The 21,570-nt window shown below is 32.7% G+C and overlaps 1 protein-coding gene across 3 annotated transcripts in view; it reads right to left on the bottom strand.

The window, feature by feature from the left end:
- Positions 1-21,570, bottom strand: part of LOC124354032 (prominin-like protein) — a 134,474-nt gene that overhangs the window by 14,699 nt on the left and 98,205 nt on the right. For 2 of the 3 annotated variants that reach the window (XM_046804184.1, XM_046804187.1), the window contains exons 5-15: positions 17,960-18,124; positions 15,108-15,232; positions 14,127-14,150; positions 11,619-11,784; positions 7,834-7,963; positions 7,092-7,244; positions 6,320-6,532; positions 4,974-5,105; positions 3,809-3,914; positions 2,977-3,066; positions 1,644-1,871 (exon numbers count right to left, since the gene is read on the bottom strand). In XM_046804184.1, coding sequence (XP_046660140.1) covers positions 1,644-1,871; positions 2,977-3,066; positions 3,809-3,914; positions 4,974-5,105; positions 6,320-6,532; positions 7,092-7,244; positions 7,834-7,963; positions 11,619-11,784; positions 14,127-14,150; positions 15,108-15,232; positions 17,960-18,124 — 1,532 coding nt within the window. The remainder of the gene's footprint in view (positions 1-1,643; positions 1,872-2,976; positions 3,067-3,808; positions 3,915-4,973; positions 5,106-6,319; positions 6,533-7,091; positions 7,245-7,833; positions 7,964-11,618; positions 11,785-14,126; positions 14,151-15,107; positions 15,233-17,959; positions 18,125-21,570) is intronic. The other variant, XM_046804185.1, reaches the window with a different exon arrangement.

Below are 21,570 nucleotides of genomic sequence, written 5' to 3'. Positions count from 1 at the left end.
TCAAAAACGGTCACATAACTACAAATATCTGTAGAAGTTTGTGTAGATTTACTACAAACTTGTTTTTTCTGCAATTCATCTAATTTTATTTTCTCTCGTTCCAGTTTCATTTCATTGAGTTTCATTTGTTGTAGTAGAACTATGCATTGTAACTGGGGAGTTGATAGCTCTCTAGTTTGATCATTCTCATATTCCAACACTTTTTTTGTACTTTTCCTGATTTTTTCGGACATTTCTTTACCTTTGTTTGTTGTAGGTATTTGTTGAAGTGATGGACCTGGCTTTTCATTACACATATCCATATTAGTAGCTGCACTAACCCCAACTGCCGTATTTCCCGGGACTTTACAAAATACAGGGTTTTCTTTTTCATTCAGTGACTCCAAGAATTGGACCTCCCACTTGGAAAGTTTTATGGGCTTATTACCAGTGGCTTTTAAATTGGTCTTCTTTTTAATCCTTGATTTCATATTGTTCAACATTTTGGACAGTTGTGTAGGGGTCAGTTGGTTTCCACTAGCGTTGTTATAAGTGTCAGTAACTATCTGCCAAGCTTCTTTTTTGGCTGAAATCATCGACGGTATCTTGGATTTGTCTAGTATTACTGAGTTCCCAGCCAAAATTTTGACAAAGAGCTCCTTATCAAACCTTTTTGTGACATCATGGTTATCTTCATCACTCGACTCGAGGACATGTCAGATGCGTGTTAACCAAGCGGTGAGTACAGCAGTGACTGAGGCTGGGTTAGCGGTGTGGAGGGGAGTGATGTGCTTTCAAGTTACAACAGGAAAGCAAGTAAATTCTCCGTGAAGCAAAAGTGAGAATATTCTCAAGTTTTTCCGGATCATACTCACTAAGACGAAGAATATTCTCCTTGGGTAGGACTCACTTTTATTCACTCCGTTTAGTACTCCAAGCAATGAGATAATTCTTTGAGAATATTTTCGTTTTTATTCACTTCACTTATTGTTATTGTTTACATTCTGTCCCGAGTCACAAGTTACAGCTGCAGTCACAAGTTTACCATTGTACATAACAAAGGTCTGCTATTGTGCTGACAACATACTTATTTGTTACTATCTAATAGTATAACTGTGTAGTATTATTATTCTATCATGTATTTATTAAGATCGGGTAGTGGTAAAAATTAACTGTGGCCAACTGCTTCATGGTGCAGTGCTACAAAACTTAACGTTAAAATTACTTTAACAACAGGCTTGATAACGTACTTCAAACTATTTGTAACATAAAATAAAAATTAATCTCAAATTATGAGTACAATTTTGAGATATTCCTTATGAGACAATAACGCAAGATAAAAAACTTAAATATCAACATCAGAATGAAGATTTTCTTTATCAGTTACCAAACATACTGACTTGATTGACACGCCAAGATACAATGAAAACATGTTTTAAGGTGAATATGACCAATGAATGTGATAAGTGTCCGAAGAGAGTAAGGCATAGTCTTATTGCTAGCTAAGATGTTATTAATTAATATTCCAATAACCAATAGCAACCCAAGAAAGTATTGTACACACAGAACTTGATAATAGCTGATACATAGAATGCTGAAATACAAATTTCCACGTCAAATCTCGTCCTTAGTCCCAATTATCATTACACCAAAGATAGACCTACCTTCGAGATGATCTGAGGCCCTTGGGTGTTAAGCAGATCTTGTGCCTTCTCCACCTGCCGTAGCATCTTCTCCACTGCCAGTTTGAGCGAGGGCTCGTTGAATCGCAAGTGCTCTGTCAGGTTGTTGGCGTTGTCTGTCAGCTCCTGCACCAGACGCAGCATCGTGGTCACCTGATTCTGTTGATGTACTTCCAGATACTGGGCTTGGAACATCAGTGAGTTCTTGATCTGTGAGAACATGAGAAATAAATGTAAAACATCAATTCAATAACATACATCTTTAATTCTCATTCTGAGTGGTTAGTTTTATTCTATAATCACCTTAGCGCACTTACAAAAATAGGATTTTACAAAAATTGCAATTATTAAATTTTAAAATTTTATATAGAACCAGATGAATCTTAAATATATCTAGAATAAAATGAATAGTACAGGACCTAGAACTTCCTATGAACTCGTCTGTTAATTTATTTTGAACTGGATTTCACATTTTGCCAAGTTTTTTAACTGTATATCTTAATTCTACCACTTGGCTATGTTCATTTAGGTATGATCTGAACCATGTTTTAGCTGTTCCTGTTGGAGTTGTTGCCCAGTGCTTCCAATTTGGAAAGTATAAGATCATTTCTAAGAAAGCCAAAAGCTTTGCTAAAATCTACTATTCCTGAGGTTAGAATATTCTCATTGTTGCTCTAAGGCATATTCTATGAGACTGGTTTGTCCTGATGTTGACCATTTCTAACTCCGTGTTTATCTGTTACTAGATTGTTCTCTTCTAGGTGTTTTTACCAGTCTTGCAAGAACTGCTTTTTCTATCACTTTACAAAAATGCTATACAAGAGATATGGGTCTGTAGTTTCCACAATCTACTGTGGAGCCTTTTATATGTTTCAAATATACTTTGGAAAATTTCCAATCACTGGGAAATAATCTGTCTAAATAACTATTAGAGTTGACTAATATAATAATCCATCTCTGAATGACTGTGAATTGATTCTAAAAAAATCAATTCAAAATTAAGTATTCACCAGAATTATAATTTTGTTTTATATAACATTTAAATCGTTTGATAACACTATGCATGTAGGTATGCAATCTATAATTGATAACATTTCAAAAATTATGATTTAAGTACTAAAGTTAGTATAACTTAAATTGCTAAATTTTAAAAGTAGAACAAAAACAGACCAAGTATGCATCCTAGTAGATCAACAAAAATTAATTAACTTTATAAAATGGCAATAACCAACCATAACCTATCACTTATTTATTATTTAGGTGATAGATATATGAAAAACTATATATCTGATCCGATAATAAAACTTAAACTTGCCTTTATCTGTGATGGTGGTAGCTTGTTGGCAGTCTCCGTTATCGCTTTAGCCAAAGCCATGAGATCAATAGATGTTATTTTCTCATTCAACTGTAACAAAATCAGTATAGGTCAGTTTTATGTCGTCAGTAGTCAATTCCAGGAATTAGAACAACATTTTAGAAGAACTAATAGGCTTCTCTGGCACAAATTTCAAGCTACCAATTACATGTTAAAAAAAAATAGTTTAGTAAAAAAGGTAGAAAATCGACTAAAAATCCAGTTGAGAAAAACATTTTATAACATACAAAATAAATTTTGTATCCTTTTGATTTATGCCTCCTGTCGAGATCCATGAGAAAATATGGTGGGCATTGTCTTTTACTTAGACAACTAATTGGCAAACTTGATTAAATTAATTAAATATATTATTACATATTTTTTTACATACAAGTTTTTCAACTGTGCTTTTGTAGAGGCATTTTGAAGAGTAAAAACACAGATGATCTTTTATATAACTATCCATAATAAGAGACTTCATTCGTTATTCAATAAAAATGTTTGGTTTTTTTAGGTTCATTTAGAAATTGTTCTAAAAAGAATTTAAACAGTCAAAGATACAGTTTAAATTAAATTAAAATGTTTCTAAATGTGGTGAATTAGTGTGCAATTTCAAGGAAATTATTTAAATTCAATTTACAGATTTGAACATTTTTTATCACCTCGAATTTCAAAATTTGAAAATACTACAAACATAAATACTAAAAGGTTTATTACTGAAATATGAAATCATTGTAAAACTTTACCATCTGATACACTATTAACCTAAGTGAGCAAATATTCAAATACTTACAACACTTGTATATACAGTTAAGTTGAACTGGTTGAGAGGAGAGTTGGCAAGCCTGATGAGTTGTTGCTTGGCATTTGGTGTTAGAATATCAACGTGGCTGTCCAACCTGAGAGAAATTATAAATAGTTAATTTATCGTAGAGTTGCAGTGTTGAGCTTATATCAGGTTAGTCTCTACAAAACCCTAAAAATGTTCAAAATATGTAAATTTCTAATGTTTAACAATTATTTCTTATTTCCAATAACAGTATTAAATAAGTATTTTCTTTCTGAATTTGAGAATATTATTGGTTTTTGATAGTCTAAACTGATCTTCAGAGCCTACAAGTGCAATACTTTTAAACCTGCAAGTGTTGTTATCTTAATACACATTTGAATGTATTATCAAATAAACCAAATTATAGTTATGATTTTCATGAATCTGAAAACTCATCTAAACTTTTAAGTCAGAATTCTGATTATCTTTCTCAAGAATGCAAAAATTTAGATGTTTTACAATACACTTGTACGATGATATTAAACGTTAAAAGTATTTTCATCCAAAATTATAAAATGCTAATTTAATAGTTCGATCTTAATAAGAAGCCTTAATAAAAAGATGTTCTAATATAGATGCTATGTAGTATATCATGTATTAAAGTACTGTTGAGTAGGTACCTGGAACTATCGGAAAAAAGTTAATTATTAATGTCTTTGTAATGCAAACACCTTAAATTTATATAATATTATGATAAAGACTAACAGTCCAAAAAAATTCTGATTCATTTCTATCAATAGGTTTCCTAAAAATGAAAGCATCAAAATTAGATTAAAACAAAAAGAGATAAGAGATTGAAAAACATCCGACTTCATTAAGAATAATTGAGAGATTTCTAAATCTAGAATCAATACTAAACTATTCATGTATCAAAAACAATATTTTGAAGCTAACTTTGTAACCATAAAGCTCTGGTACAGAAAATTTCCAAACCCATGTAAAATTAAGGAAATTTTTTTATTTTTGACTCTGAGAAATGCTTCTAGAAATTTGTACATGTCTTTGTGATTTTAAATTTGAGTAAAAATATTATTGTACTAACAACAGTATAAAGAAAAACAGTTTTAGTATCTGGGATTTTAAACGTTGACACTATAAATGTTAAGCTGGATTAATTGTTAGAAGTTACCTGATGCGGCCAGTGAGCTCCTCTATCTGCTGGTTTATCCCGAATTCTTGTGGGAGAGCAGGATATTTGGAGATGTCAACAAGGTGATGCAGCTCCAGCACATTATACAGACTCTCGTTGTTGTGGCACTTCCTGTAAACACCCAATTGTCTCATTGAGTCTCACTACATAAGGTTATCTAGTAAAGTTCTATTTTAATATTTTAAGAAAAGGGTTATTAAATATTACATAATGATCATGCAACTTGATGTCATGTCATTTGATAATGCAAGTTATTAAATAAAATTCTTCTAACTGTTGTAAAGAAGTTACGTCAAGTTTAAGAACAAGGTTAGTGATTTTATTTCTTAAACAAGCATTTTACTCAATTAGTGAATTTGTATCTGAACAATGGACTGAAGAAGACTTCTCGTTATAAATCCCAATGTTGCTTATTATTGTGACTTGCCTTATACATCTGTAATAAAATGTCTCTTTGGTAAATAAATATTGTATTGTATTGTATTGTATTCCTTAGATAAGTTTTACATGACTAATATCAATCTGTATAACAGTAATACATTTATATTTCTCTATTGTTTTTGAGTAGTATGTAAAAAGCTTTCTGTTTATCAAAACTTAAAATTCATTATTCAGTCTGTCAACCCCAGCAATGTAAATAGGATTTGATTTTTGAAAACCTTTTACAGTGTGTGTTAAAATTACATGAAAAATATATTTAAAAACTTCTTATAAATTGAATTGAATTGTTGGTTGTCAACAAGTTCTTCATACCTCTAAGGAACAGAGTAAAGTTTACCCCTAGTTTCATTACCTATCTTGATAAAGCTGAAAGATGTTATTCGTACAAAAACTGTTTGCACTGTAATTTGAAAGTTTTATTAATATTATTAAAAACTGTAAAATTTGCCACAGAAGATAAATGATCAGAAATCCTTGGGTTCACTGCATAAGCATCAATAAATGTGGGAATTGTAAAAATGTGGTCATTATAGGTTTTGATGTTTTGTTATTATAGTAGGTAGATTGAGACACAGAAGCAGTCTATACACACTTTTGATGAGTATTCGTTATTTTTCTTTGATATTAGTATGGACATTTTGTATTGACCAATTTTATTATATGTTAGGTTTTAAAACTGTATTTCGATATGGCCGATTTTTTCTTATTCTGACATTTCATGTGTTTACTTAGTTATGCAGATATTAAATATTTTGTCTCCTAAATGTAGACTAACCCACAACTACATAAAATGACAAATATTTCAGGCATACACAGTTGAATTACTAGTCTTAAATAGTTTTGATGTAAGGAAGATGGGTAAAGATACAACAATCACCACTCACTTGACAATCTGACTGAGTCGGAGTGGTGGGACAGGCCTGTTGGGCGAGCCATACAGTCTAATAGGCAGCTGGTCATCCACCATCTTGTACAGACGACAGTCGGGGTGGCGCAGCGTGTAACAGACAGCGCGATCCGCTAACACGCCAGTTGTAAAGTAGAAAACTGTGATCACCATCAGTGCAGCCCAGCTCAGGAACATGATCCAGACTCCCCTACAGACAGAAATAATCCGTAAGTTGGTTTTGTTAAGTCAGTGCATAAATTTAGTCAGAACATTTTATTACTTTCCTCTGAAATTTTTAAGGTGGAGATTGGCACCTATTGACACCCTTAATACATTATTGAACAAATTTACTTTGGCAGTTTTAATGGTTATAATTTGCCGTCTTTAATATAAATGGCTAATACAAGAAAAAAAAAACTGTTATTAGTTTTGAATAAGTCTATAAATTAAATTTGGATCTATAGTTTTGTATACATTTTTTTATCTTTCAACATTTCTAGGTTATTTGAATAGTTTTAACTAATTATTCTAGAAATGTATTAAACAATTCTAAAGTAACATAATAATGTTATTATTATTAAAGTTCATAAATACAATTTTTTATACAGAGATATTCAATTTTTTCACTATTTACGAATTGCAAAACAATATATTTAAATTCTGATTGTACAATTGTTTCTATTTCCAATACTGCACATCATTTGTATTAGCCTCTTTTATTGAAATTATCTTTCAGTAATCAATAGGATGATTAGTGAAATACTCACAACATGAGGAAGCGGGAGCCAGTGCCTTTGTCGCAGCAGTCGTCGTTATAGCCCCCGTCAGGCCTCTTGCCACAGTAGCCACAGAAGAGACCAAACGTCAAACAAGACAGTACTACCAGCAGAGTACAACTCACTCCGAGACCCAAGTAGTGTCTGGAAAAAGATCAGAACATAGTGTAGACCCAACTCCTCATCATTAATAATAATTACTCTTCCAAAACCTTAAGTTAAATTATGTAATCTCTAAAGAATAATAGACCTCAAAGCTGCTTTAAAATTTACTCAGATTTTTAGTGAAAGATATTTTTTTATAGACAACAAATTTCATACATTTTATTGCTAAATAATCTGTCTGCAAAACAGTTTTTTTAAGGAATTATCAGTGTAAAAATAATAAAATTAGTTATAAATGTTATTTTGTACAAAATTTCACAAAGTAATTTAAGTACATTTTAAAATTTTCACTGTACAAAAATTCAAAAATCTATAACAAACTTACATTATTTTCTTAAAAAAAAACTGTAAACAAGAACTTTATATCAATGTACCTAGCAATTTTGCATCACAGACATAAATCACAGTCAATTTACTTTATACATTTTAAAATGAGATTAGTGTTAGATTATACAAAGATGTAATATTGAGAGGGATAGAAACATTTTTTGCTGAGCTACGACTGAAATGTAATCATTGTACAATAAACTTAGACTTCCAGTTAACACATTTATAAAGCAATACTCACTGGTAGGGTCCATACTCATTCAGATATTGTTCCCCAACTTCCATCGGCTCCTTGGACTCAGAACGCAGGATGTGTCTAGCCCTGTCCAGCATCTGGGTGATCTTGTTAGCTCCCTCTTTTAACACCACACCTTAGCATCCACAAGACCATTAGATGAATAACTCAAGTGATCAAAAGAGATTTGCTACACCATTGTTTATATTTATATCCTAATACAGAATATAAACCTAATACAGACAAAAATTACTATCAGAATTAACACTTTGAATCCCAAGCCCGAGCTCAGGCCGGGCAGTCTATTTTTAGTTTGTGGAGACTGGTAATTCGCATTACTGACGTTTTTAGAGGTTGTGTTATGTTTAGCAAGTCATATTAGACTAATTTTATTAGTCTTTGGTTATTTATAAACGGTTACAAGCAAAAAAATATTATAACAGAAATTGTGTAACAAACAGCTGATACGACGCTGAGTCACCAACTACGCAGTTGTCAGCTGGTGCCGTGACGTCTGCACTGTTTACACTAGCTCTGTGTTTTACAGTGAATTATAAGTTATTTTAGCTACAGTTGTTTATAAAATTAGTATTTGGAGTGCTCAGTTATAGTTTTTATAATGTTATTTATCTTACATTAGTCAAGAACTACGTATTTGTCTGCTAGTGCCGTGCCGTGGCGTCTGTTCTCTTTGTACGTCTACTCGCTTTGTGTTTTACAGTGAAATAAAAGTTGTTTTAGTTATAGTTATTTATACAATTAGGATTTTGTGTTGCTCAGTGTTTGTTCAGAGAAAAATAAAAAAAACTAAAGGCAAATCTGGAAGAAAAGAAACTGTGTGGTTTTCCCTAGAGCGTGACACTGCCCTCTACCTTCCTGAATGTTTCAAATTATTTCACACTAATGCTAACTACTTGTAAATAGGACTATATTCTCTCTATTCGACTTTTCATCTGTGTTATTTACCTTGATTATAAATAAATATATTTGAACTACAACTTCTTGGCTTTATTTTGATGTGTAATATGTTATGGTTAGCTGAAAAGAATCATGAAGAAAAATGTATAAACAAACTTATGCTTTATGTTCCAATTTTTATTCTTCAGTATTTTACACACTTTTTATGGACTCAACATTTTCATTGATTTCAAAAAAGTTGATATATTTACCTTGGATATATATACATATATCTGAACTACAACTTCTTGGCTTTATTTTGATGTGTAATATGTTATGGTTAGCAGAAAATACTCAAGAAGAAAAATGTGCAAATTAATTTATGTGTTATGTTCCAATTTTTTTTTCTTCAGTATTTTACACACTTTTTATGGACTCAAGATTTGTATTGACTTCAAAAAGATAAGTAACATTTTTAATAGTTTTATTTATATTTTTCTGCTTTTTAAATTGATATATTGGTTGCTAAGAAACTATAACTTAAAATTTTTTACAATTTAACTAAAAAACCCTTGAAATGGCTGGGACAGCACATATTATAAATATTACTAAGAACCCGGGACTCAAAGTGTTAATAAACACTGGCAACTATTAATTTAACAAAATAACATCTGTTAGTTACAACTATTTACAATAAAATCAACCAATAGATACAACCATTTTGTTTTATATATTTATAAAATAATAAAAATTAAATAAGAGAGGCAAAACATTTTTAAATTGCCTATCTAAATCTATTAAACAGTAAGTGTTTTACAAAATCAAATTTATTTAAGAAATAAAGTTAGTGTATTAGAAGCCTTTAAAAAAGTGATAAAAATAATGACAGTAGTTTTACACCAGATCCAACATCTCTTATTACGAGGGTTATTCAGAAAGTAAGGAATGTTTCCACCTGATGCTGACAGGCACACGCCAATCGCATATATATTGGTGTGCTGGAACATATCAGCACTGCTCGCTTTTTTAATATTCAAATTTGAAATGTGTGCTGCAACCGAAAATCCCGCCAGTTGTGAAGTGTGGTCTATGATTTGTTTTTGTTAGCAAAAACCTTAACACCAAAAGAAATTCATCGGGAACTGTGTGAAGTGTACAGGAACAATGTAATGACTTCTCTGTCAGGAAGTGGTGCATTCAGTTTCAAAGACCAAATGTTCATGATCAAGAGAAGAGTGGACATCCGAGCATTATGACAGAAGATCCGGTTGCCAAAGTTGACGAAAAAATTTGTGAAAACCACTGTTTCACGATAATTGAGCTTCTTATTGATTTTGAACGTGGTGCAACAATTAAATATGAGCGGTACAGCCAAACAGCAAAATCTTAAGAGAGCTGTACAAAACAAGTACCAAGGAAAAACTCCAAAATTTTGCTTTTGCTTGACAATGCCTAACCTCACATGGAAAATCGTACAAACTCTTGCACTTGTTCAACTGGGAAGTTTTCCTCATCCACATTACAGTTTTCATCTTGTTTCAATTAATTTTCACTTGTTCCCGAAAATTAAGACCTGGCTAAAAACACAGTGTTTTGACAATGATGAGGAACTCTACATACTGAGTGGATGAGATCACAGGTGACAAAATTCTATGACACAGGAATTTCAAAGCTTGTCCACTGCTACTGTAAGTGCCTGAATTTATAAGGTGATTATTTACAAAAGCAGTATTTTAGTTCTTCTATCACATGTATATGATAATATGTTTTTCTAGTATTTGGGATTTTTTAAATTCCAAAACGTCCCTTAATCTCTGAATAGCCCTCATATCAGAGCTATTTATTTTAAATACTAAATTAAAGTCTCTATAAAACCAAATGTTTATTAAAAAACCGCTTTTAAACATTTGCCATATTTTACATGTTCAAAATTGTCACTCCAATTTCAGCACTTTGTAAGCTTATTTTCATAAAGATAAATTTTATATATAAAAATACCAATTTTTAGCAATAATATTTTTTATTTTACATAGACGATTATAATTTCAGATGAAACAAAACACGTTTTTACTAAAATGCATAAAAAACATCAAATAAATTAGTTTTACATTAGTATTATTTAGTTTTATAGACTATATCTCATTAATATGGCAGAAAAGTTATCTATATAGCAAAATTAAAGTGTAAATGGGCAAAAATGCTCAGATTTATATCATTTCAAGCTGTAGTCTCTAGTGTAATAAGATATAGGACCTTTTCTAAAGCTTAGATGTCAACAGTATAGTTTGTTGGTGAAACGTACATATATGTAGTATTTGTAATTATTGGCTAAATAATAACTGAGTAATAAATAAATAAAAGGCTCTTTGTTGTTACAATACTGAGAAACTATCACTAGAAGATTGTAGAAACAAGATCAGGTTCTTTGTCTGATATCAACAGGTTTACACACATTATCTCACAATATTTATGAGTCAGTAGATACTGCAACTTTAAACAGGTGCAAGATAATTTTTGTTTAATTAATTGTTTAATCTAGTATTATTCTGTTAGCATGAATAGAAAGAAAAGAATTTTACTTTCCTTTTTTGTATTGGTCATTTACTAAAATGTTAACAGCTCAGTACATTAACCAATTGAAGTATTAAATACATTTTGTTGTGTGGAAGAAAAACATTTATTTAAAATTATTAACTACAATAATTAAATTGAATCCATGCAATGAAACCTCAGCATGTTTTATTTGTGGAGCCTCCTCTTTTGATTACCATCAACTGGTTTTACAACTGAAATACCTCCTAATTAATTTTACCAATATCCAATAGTATAAAAAATACCTAAAGTTATTTAGACAGTAAATTCTTAACACAAATCAAATCTAATACAACTCTCACCGGCACGCTTGATGGCGTCGGATATGAGAGGCTTTCCTTCGTCTACAATGTGCTGAATCTGCTGCTGAACCTTCTCAAACTCCTGCTGCCCCTTGCTGACCTCCTGCTCTATATCGCTCTCCAGCAGAGCCGACACATTCTGCAGACTTGCAGTAACATTTGGCAACTAGACAAAACACATCAAGTCTTAGCATCTGTGTATAACGTTCTCTAACAGTGCTGCACTATCTGCAGGCTTGCAGTAATGTTTGGCAACTAGACAAGACACTACTAGTATTAGCATTTGTGTATATCGTTCTCTAACAGTGCTGCACTATCTGCAAGCTTGCAGTAATGTTTGGCAACTAGACAAAACACATCAAGTCTTAGCATCTGTGTATAACGTTCTGTAACAGTGCTGCACTATCTGCAGGCTTGCAGTAATGTTTGGCAACTAGACAAAACACATCAAGTCTTAGCATCTGTGTATAACGTTCTCTAACAGTGCTGCACTATCTGCAGGCTTGCAGTAATGTTTGGCAACTAGACAAAACACATCAAGTCTTAGCATCTGTGTATAACGTTCTCTAACAGTGCTGCACTATCTGCAGGCTTGCAGTAATGTTTGGCAACTAGGCCTAGACAAAACACATCAAGTCTTAGCATCTGTGTATAACGTTCTCTAACAGTGCTGCACTATCTGCAGGCTTGCAGTAATGTTTGGCAACTAGACAAAACACAACAAGTCTTAGCATCTGTGTATAACATTCTGTAACAGTGCTGCACTATCTGCAGGCTTGCAGTAATGTTTGGCAACTAGACAAGACACTACTAGTATTAGCATCTGTGTATAACGTTCTCTAACAGTGCTGCACTATCTGCAGGCTTGCAGTAATGTTTGGCAACTAGACAAAACACATCAAGTCTTAGCATCTGTGTATAACGTTCTCTAACAGTGCTGCACTATCTGCAGGCTTGCAGTAATGTTTGGCAACTAGACCAGACACTACTAGTATTAGCATTTGTGTATATCGTTCTCTAACAGTGCTGCACTATCTGCAAGCTTGCAATAATGTTTGGCAACTAGACAAAACACAACAAGTCTTAGCATCTGTGTATAAAGTTCTCTAACAGTGCTGCACTATCTGCAGGCTTGCAGTAATGATTGGCAACTAGACAAGACACTACTAGTATTAGCATTTGTGTATATCGTTCTCTAACAGTGCTGCACTATCTGCAAGCTTGCAGTAATGTTTGGCAACTAGACAAAACACAACAAGTCTTAGCATCTGTGTATAACATTCTGTAACAGTGCTGCACTATCTGCAGGCTTGCAGTAATGATTGGCAACTAGACAAGACACTACTAGTATTAGCATTTGTGTATATCGTTCTCTAACAGTGCTGCACTATCTGCAAGCTTGCAGTAATGTTTGGCAACTAGACAAAACACAACAAGTCTTAGCATCTGTGTATAACGTTCTGTAACAGTGCTGCACTATCTGCAGGCTTGCAGTAATGATTGGCAACTAGACAAGACACTACTAGTCTTAGCATCTGCAACTGCTTCTGACTGGGTTTATATTGGTAACAGAGCCCTGAGGACTCATATAGACATTACAACAATTGGGAGAAAATCTCTAAAAGAACACATTTACAATAAGCTGTGACATAATGGTGATAAAACGTAATTAATAATATCTCAAACTTTGTACATTAGGCGGCTATCTTAACTAAGCATCCTTACATTGGGGAGGGGGGGAGGAGTATGGTCTGTGGGGAGTGTCATATCATAAAGTAAAGCACCTTGAGTATCGAATTTTGTAAAAGTATCAATACTTTTAATATCGAATTTTGGTTACTAAACGGAATATTTGGGTAGTGCTCTAGCCCTGCATTAAAGATTTCCAAAACACTCCCCATGGGTCATTCCATTCCCCCCCACCCCATGTAAGCTTGTGATGGTTACTGCTTCAAATTGTAGTTTAGATAGGCGTGTAATGTCGTGCAAATGTTTTATCAGTAATGGGTTAAAAAATATTCAGGTGTTTACAGACCTGACATTTAGCAGTTACAGATTTTACATACCCTGTATATGATGTTTATTAATCAACATTATTCACAAACTAAATTTATAGTAAAATTTACATTCTTCATTCAAATCAAAACGTTAACAGTACAAAAGATTCTTAAAGCTAATTAATGCAAGTTTTTATAACTATACTAACCAATGAGTTCTTAAAAATGCTATACTAACCAATGAGTTCTTAAAAATGCTATACTAACCAATGAGTTCTTAAAAATGCTATACTAACCAATGAGTTCTTAAAAATGTTACTAACACACATTTTCTAAGTCAAGACATTTTCAATCACTAGTAATTAATTCATAAGTAGTCACTACTTTCAATAAAATACAATATTATAGTACAATTTAAATTAGAAGAAGAAGTAACATAATCAAGTATAAAACACAATCTTTTTATCAAACAATTGTAACAAAAATCAGTTGACACGCATTCAATACCCACCTTTGGGAGATATTTCTCAAGTAACTGTGCATGAAACAAAAAAATTTTGGATCAGAACCATCTTCATACGTGTTATAACACAAGAAAATTTATTTACAATAAATTACAATAAGTTGAGTGTATGACAAAATGCAATAATAAAAGGTATATAAAAATGTATTTAATGTAATTTCTATTGATAGCGAATATTTTAACAAGCCAGTTTTTTAACCAGTAACCTTTAGTTCATCAGTATGGCTTTGTTTCATAAATGTAATTTAACTTTTGTAGAAATATATTTTACAAAATGTAACAACACTTCCATTGAATTCCACTCAACCCATCTGGATATTCCAATGAAAGAGGCCTACTTTTATATATTGCAAACAATCTAGAAAGTGGTATGTTCCATTTCAAAATACATGAGTTTTAATATTTCTCAAGTAATACATTTTAAAACTTGGACACTGGACACACACTGTTTTCCTTGAAGAAACATTCATTTATTGTCCAGCTTTCTTGAATATGTTGTACAATATCCAATGTTTCACTTTAAAACATTCAAATGTTGTTGTTTTTATTTTAAATAATTCTAGACAGAAATTTAAAAGTATTTGTCATTTATTATTATACATTTTATTGTATTAATCAAATTTAATATGTTACGAGCAAAAACAAAATATTAAAAATATTTATAAGTACTCATTGCACACAAAAAGAATATGAAATTAAAGATGCTACTTATTCCTGGATTTTTGCCCATAGTTCTCAAAATACACTAATATTTAGTAACAAGAGCCAATACATGTTTAGAACTAGGACTTTAAATTCTCTGTGTCTTTAAACTGTCATATCTTTTGGGCTCCAAAATCCTTACAGTATGGACAGCAACAACTTGATATTTTTAATAATTAATAAGATTGCACAAGCATCAGATGTGAGAAAATGCAGAGTTTTATTTAAAGAAATACACAAAAACACAGGAGGAATGTGAGCAAGTACCTGAGCAAAATCTGTCTCGAGGTTGAGATGTGTGATGTTGTAGTTACGCAGGAACTCTGCACAGGCCGGTTGTGACTGACACTGCCGCAACTTATCCAACAGGTTCTCTCTGGTCTCCTTCAGAGCTGTAAATCAAAAAGTTAAGTTGGTCAGCTACCACTTGACATCCAACATCAAATCCAATATTTACTTTTAAAATCCAAAAACCTCTCCATTATAAAATTACATTGACAACAAGATCATAAACATGTGCGTATCTTACTTGTCACTACTGAGTTTAAAGCTTGTGTTCTATTTTATTTAATTTGGTGACTTAATTGTCTATCAATACCATTAGTAATGATACTATCATGTGTGTGAGTCATTGCAATGACATAAATATTACTGCATACAAGTATCAACAGTACTTACATCCAACAAGGCAGTCATTTCATATTTTATATATCTTTCACTAATTTAATTGTTTTGTTATTTAAATATACAGGGTGATTAACTCAGGAGCCACCATTGTAATCTCATAAAATATTAATTTTAGAGCAACCTTTAAATTAGGAACCTTACCTTAATCTTATCCATATTACAATTATTACAATATGGCAATAAACTTTGAAATTTCTTATGGAACCCGCTATTTTTGCTGGTGGATTTGGGTTTTTCATGCTATTTTAAGAATTTTTCACTCTTGGTGTCATTTTGATATACTTATGGGAGAGGTCAATGCACCATTCAATTTTTTGCTTAAAAAAATGTTTTTGTTGGTATTTTATAGCCTGGAATACCTTATTTGTAATGGTATATAACACTTGAACCTTATTTGATTTTAAAGCTATGCCATATTTATATGAGTATGTCAATTGTTTGTTTTCTGAAATTAGAATCATCCCCATCTTCCAACACCAGCTATTTTTTACTTATTACACAATAATAGTTTTGATATAATGCTATCATTAGTGTATTCTCTATAATTGATAATCTCTGCTGTGTTGTTAGAAAAATGTTTGAAGGGAAAACTTGTGGGTTTCAATAGTGTTATTTGGTGTTACATTCCAAAAACAATATTTGTAGTGCTAAGGACACTAAAACCTGGAGCGAGTATGGCAGTGTGTAACTTTAATCAATGAGGAATAGGGACCTTTTAAACTGTGGCCTAAGACTCATCTGATTTGTACCATGGAACAACTCGACTGAGTTTGCATAAAAAATGTGGAGAAAGCACAGGATAAACTCCAAAAGAAGTTAAGACAAGCACAAACATCTTCTAAAAAGTTAGAAGTAAAATTTTAGAAGAAAGAGGAGAGTGAAGAACCATCATATGCACCAGGGTTGTATTAAAATAAGAAATTGTGCTGTGTATTTGACTAAACCTCAATAGTTCTCTACTTTTTAGGTTTTTTAAGAAGTTTTATTTTTCAAGATATATATTATTTTTCTCTCAGTAACCACTAAAGGTATCAACTTGAATGTTTTGTGTTTATAAATATATCTTAGATACACAACGGGAAAGAAATACTAAATACTTAAAAAAGAAATATTTTTCAACAGCATTCCAAATCCAATTTGCTTCCTGACGGTCATAAAACATACTTTATGTGTTCACATAAGTTCACATAACACATACATAGCATTTTTGTGAATTATAATGTAAACAATAAACTAAAATAAGTCAATACAGATATTTCTGTATGCTGCATATAGATCGTTTCCAATGGTACACACATATTCTATGCCACATTTTAAGGATTAAAGTTGGTTGTGGGTTTGAAAAATAACTCTTACAAGTTTGGATGATATACGATAAATAACTCGTAACATTACTTTTTTTGGTAGAAAGTCTTACTTGGCTCAACACAAGGGTCTAGCAAAATGTTTCTTCCGTATGCCTGTCTGTCTGTCCACAGAATATCTCAAGAACAAATCAAATTTGACTTGAAATTTTGCATGAAACTTCATTTTTACTTAAGTAAAATCTAAGATCAAGTTCGATGATGGTGCATGTTACTCATCATATACTCCTACCTTTTATTTGGTGATTAGATTACGTTTCGATTGTAAAGAGTACAGGAGTGATTCAATAGCTAACATGGTGAACTGATAACTGAAGGATCACCTCCTGCCTATTGGGCAATGCTCGGTTAATTTCCTATGTATGAAAGTGATATATAATGGCTGAATGTGCTGAGTCAAAGTTATGATTGCCTCTTCAAAAAAAACCCAATTTTTCCTTTACCAGTTCTCATAAATCTTGTTTATTTTCACAAGATTACGTTTTATGTTACCATATAAAGTTAAAAGAAACGAGTACTTGTCATATGCATACATAAAACATCCACATTGAAAACAAAAGAGGCAGTAATACCACATGAAACAAAACCCATAAAGCCTAATCCATTTATAATAAAAATTGAAAGTTTAGAAAATATAATTTGTGGATTTTAAACTGTTATATAACCTATTAAAAGGTAGATATTTTTAAAATGTTTAGCAATAATTATACAAAAATATATACATACCAGAAGTGTAAAATAATTATGACAAAAATTATTTTAGAAATACATTTTAAATAATTGTACATTTTTATTTCATTAGCTCATTGTAAAATTTTGACAATTCATCAAATTGCTCACTACCATGCAAATTTTTGCTGTTACCAAGTAAAAGCAACATCTTGTGACTTATGCATATATACATGTATTAAATGCTTGTTTTTTGGAAGTACGCTCCAAAATATTTTTGTAATACATTTATTAGTATGATTTTAGTAATTAAACAGTTTAGTATTACTAGTTTTTATATATTTCAACATGTTTTGTATTAAGAACAGGATTTGAAAAACACTGAATGCGAGCCCGAACCTTGTTCCAATTCCACAGCTTTGTCCTTGAGCCGCACAGAGAGACTGTCAATGTTGGTAAGATCGGTGCGGATGATGTTGAGCCCCTGCACTATGTTCGTTAGGTTGCTGATCACTTCTGCCTTGGACACCTCCCCTAGCTCTTCTTTCATGATCTCTCCGCTCCCTGCAATATGAGCCGTTATAAAACAAATTTCACTGAATCACAAAACCTTGTAAAACTTTACTCAATCTATAAGTCTTAAAGTTCCCATTGTCTACATACAGACATTAACTGTAAGACTGCTGGCCTACATTTTTCAAACAAAATTTTCTACATATAAAGGTATTTTATGTTATATGCTACATGAAGGAAACAAGGATTTTTCCAGACATTTGCCATCGTTCAGTGATACAAGAAATCAGTAACACTAAGTTTTGAGATCTGCAATCTGATCTCTTCTTCAGGTAAATAACTAACCTAACACATAATTAACATCTAGGTTAAAATAAACAAATCATACCAGAGCGTTGTGATACGCATAAGTCAGGAATCACAACCGCCATGTTATGTGTCAACTTCACTATTAATTATTAAAAATGAACTACAGAATACAGGTCACAATAGCTGCATCAGCTAACTAATCACCTACGACTGACCAGAGGCCAATAGTAAATTTCGATCGTCATGGCAGAAACAAGAACAAGATGGCGGCAAAAAAGGAGGGAACGGAAGTGGGACTTCTTACTAGATGAACTTCTTAAAACGTTGACTGCTGACGGCAAATACATGTAAATTGCACCAGAACCTAAAGTCTAATATTAATACACTTACCATTTGCTATCAGAGGCAGATTTATGGGCAGATAATAACGTCCGTGATCCAAAATGGCGGATTACATAACGTCACAGATTGACCCGCGGATCCGCGGGGTCAGCACACGGAAAGAGTTTTGTCGCACAGAGCGCGGCTAAAAAGTCTTAATAACGCGAGTGGCTACTGTAAAAACAATCCAATTTGAAACTATTTCATTGTACAGTGCAAAACAAAAACAAATAAAACTATATACAATATTTACAAGGTCTTGAGGGCATGGCTTTTACTGCTGGCCTCTGTGATGTATGTCAAAACAATTGACAGCACAAAGTCCTGGTTTACCTGGACAAACAGAACATGTATATGTTGTCATCTTCCTTTTCTTTTCATTCTTGTAGCATACCCTACAATCTTTACGTTTTCTGTCACCCTTTTTATCCCGTTCTTCATTTTGTACAAGTTTGTGGGTTGGGTTTTTTGGCGGAGTAATGAGAGGAGCTTGCTGCTTTGGGGGTAAAAGACTCTCTATCAAACTGCTTCTAAAGTTGTACAAAGAGAGTTTTTTGTCAATCGCATGCATATTGTGAAGCTGCATGGCATTTATTACGATTATTTGCATCACATGAATAAATATCTTTTTATACCATCGCAAGGTTTTACGCTCGCAAGGATAATAAGAGAGCATCTGGTCCGCTCGGTCGATGCCTTTCATGTGTGCATTGTATTGCACTATTGGCAGGGGCTTTTGGATTTCCTGCCCTCTCTTGTTCACAACCGTGACCATTTCATTTTCGTACTCGTTTGATACGTACATTACAGTACGTTTGTCACGCCATTTCCCGACCATAATACCTTCTGCATACTGAGCTTGTGTTTCCCCTTTCTTTAGCTGGGCGCTTTTCACTGCTGCCGGATTGTGTTTCCTATCTGCTCTCAAAGTTCCAGTGCAGTAGGTTTTTTCAGAGAGAAGCTTAGCTGCCAATTCAAAACTATTATAGAAGTTGTCCATAAAAATGGAGTGGCCATTTCCAAGTTTACCTTCCATGAGTTTCAACACTACCTTAGATGAGTGACCTTTACCAGACAAATCTCCGTCTTTACCAGAGTAGATTAAAAATCTCAATGTCAGTCCAAAAGGCTCAGTAAGAGAGTATAAGTTCACTCCATACTTATAGCGTTTGCCTTTTATATATTGGCGAAACACCAATCTTCCTCGCCACAACACCATGGCTTCGTCCAGTGACAACTCTTTACATGGATAGTACACCTCATCCATCTTGTTGTTGAAGTGGTCAACAATTAGTTTCACCTTTGCTAAACGATCAGTTTCGTTTCCATTATCTGATGAAAAATGTAAGCATCTGAGTATGAGGAGGAACCGATCTCGGCTCATATACTCTCTAAAGAGTGGCAAATTATACAATCTATTTGTTTTCCAGTAGTCCTGGAGTCGGTTGAGACGAATTGAGCCAGTATGCAAAAGTAGGCCTAGAAAAGTTTTTAATTCTGCCACCTCAATGTCCTTCCATCTTGTGACACGAGATTGTGTAGTTGTTGTTGGTCCACAAAATAGTTCTAGAGCATATTTGTTTGTTTCAATGCACACTTTTTCAAGGAATGGATCGTCCATCAAAATAAAAAACCAGTCAATCGGTGAACCATTACCTGGTACATCTACTAGCAATCTATTGTTTCCGGTGAAAGGGATCTGTCTTAGTCCATTTGTATTATTAGTCCATGAAGGGTTTATTACAATATCTTCACTATCACTACCCGAACTGTCAACAGCAGTGTTTCCACTGGATTCACTATCCACATCTGATGCTTCATCGTCAGTAGCACTATTTTCTGTAGCACGGTTGGCAGACATGGTGAAATGCGATATAAAACTTGTATAATACAATAGTACAATGTCACTACACATAAATAAACAACTCACTAAGAACGCATCACTTGCACATGCTAAAAACGCGGGAAACAGAAACGAAGTACAAGTCAAGGTCAACTCGGAACCACACGCCACGCTCAACGAGTACGAACCGTCCCGGCCGAGAGCTGGGCTCACACTGAGCAATAGTGGTGGGAATAACTGAATGAAAATAACTGGTTAGTTCGGTTATTTTATTTTAACCGATTAGTCGGTTATTTTTGCTGCATCCAGTTAAATTAGTCTATAGACTAATTTTTCTACCGACTAATTTTTCTATAAGTTAACTGATTGTGCAGACTTAGTCTGTACTTGAATTAGTCGGTGATTCTGATCGGTTATTTTAAATTAGTCTTTAGATAAGTTTTTCTACCGACTAATTTTTCTATAAGTTAACTGGATGTGTAGACTTAGTCTATACAGTATTTGAATTAATCGTTGATTCTGATCGGTTATTTTAAATTAGTCTTTAGATTAGTTTTTCTACCGACTAATTTTTCTATAAGTTAACTGGTTGTGAAGACTTAGTCTATATTTGAATTAATCGTTGATTCTGATCGGTTATTTTAAATTAGTCTTTAGATTAGTTTTTCTACCGACTAATTTTTCTATAAGTTAACTGGTTGTGAAGACTTAGTCTATATTTGAATTAATCGTTGATTCTGATCGGTTATTTTAAATTAGTCTTTAGATAAGTTTTTCTACCGACTAATTTTTCTATAAGTTAACTGATTGTGCAGACTTAGTCTGTACTTGAATTAGTCGTTGATTCTGATCGGTTATTTTAAATTAGTCTTTAGATAAGTTTTTCTACCGACTAATTTTTCTATAAGTTAACTGGATGTGTAGACTTAGTCTATACAGTATTTGAATTAATCGTTGATTCTGA

Source organism: Homalodisca vitripennis, chromosome 2 (assembly GCF_021130785.1).
Source record: "Homalodisca vitripennis isolate AUS2020 chromosome 2, UT_GWSS_2.1, whole genome shotgun sequence".
In the NCBI taxonomy this organism is placed as follows: Eukaryota; Metazoa; Arthropoda; class Insecta; order Hemiptera; family Cicadellidae; genus Homalodisca; species Homalodisca vitripennis.
The sequence above is the reverse complement of the archived record's forward strand: the minus strand, read 5'-3'. Positions and strand labels throughout refer to the sequence as shown.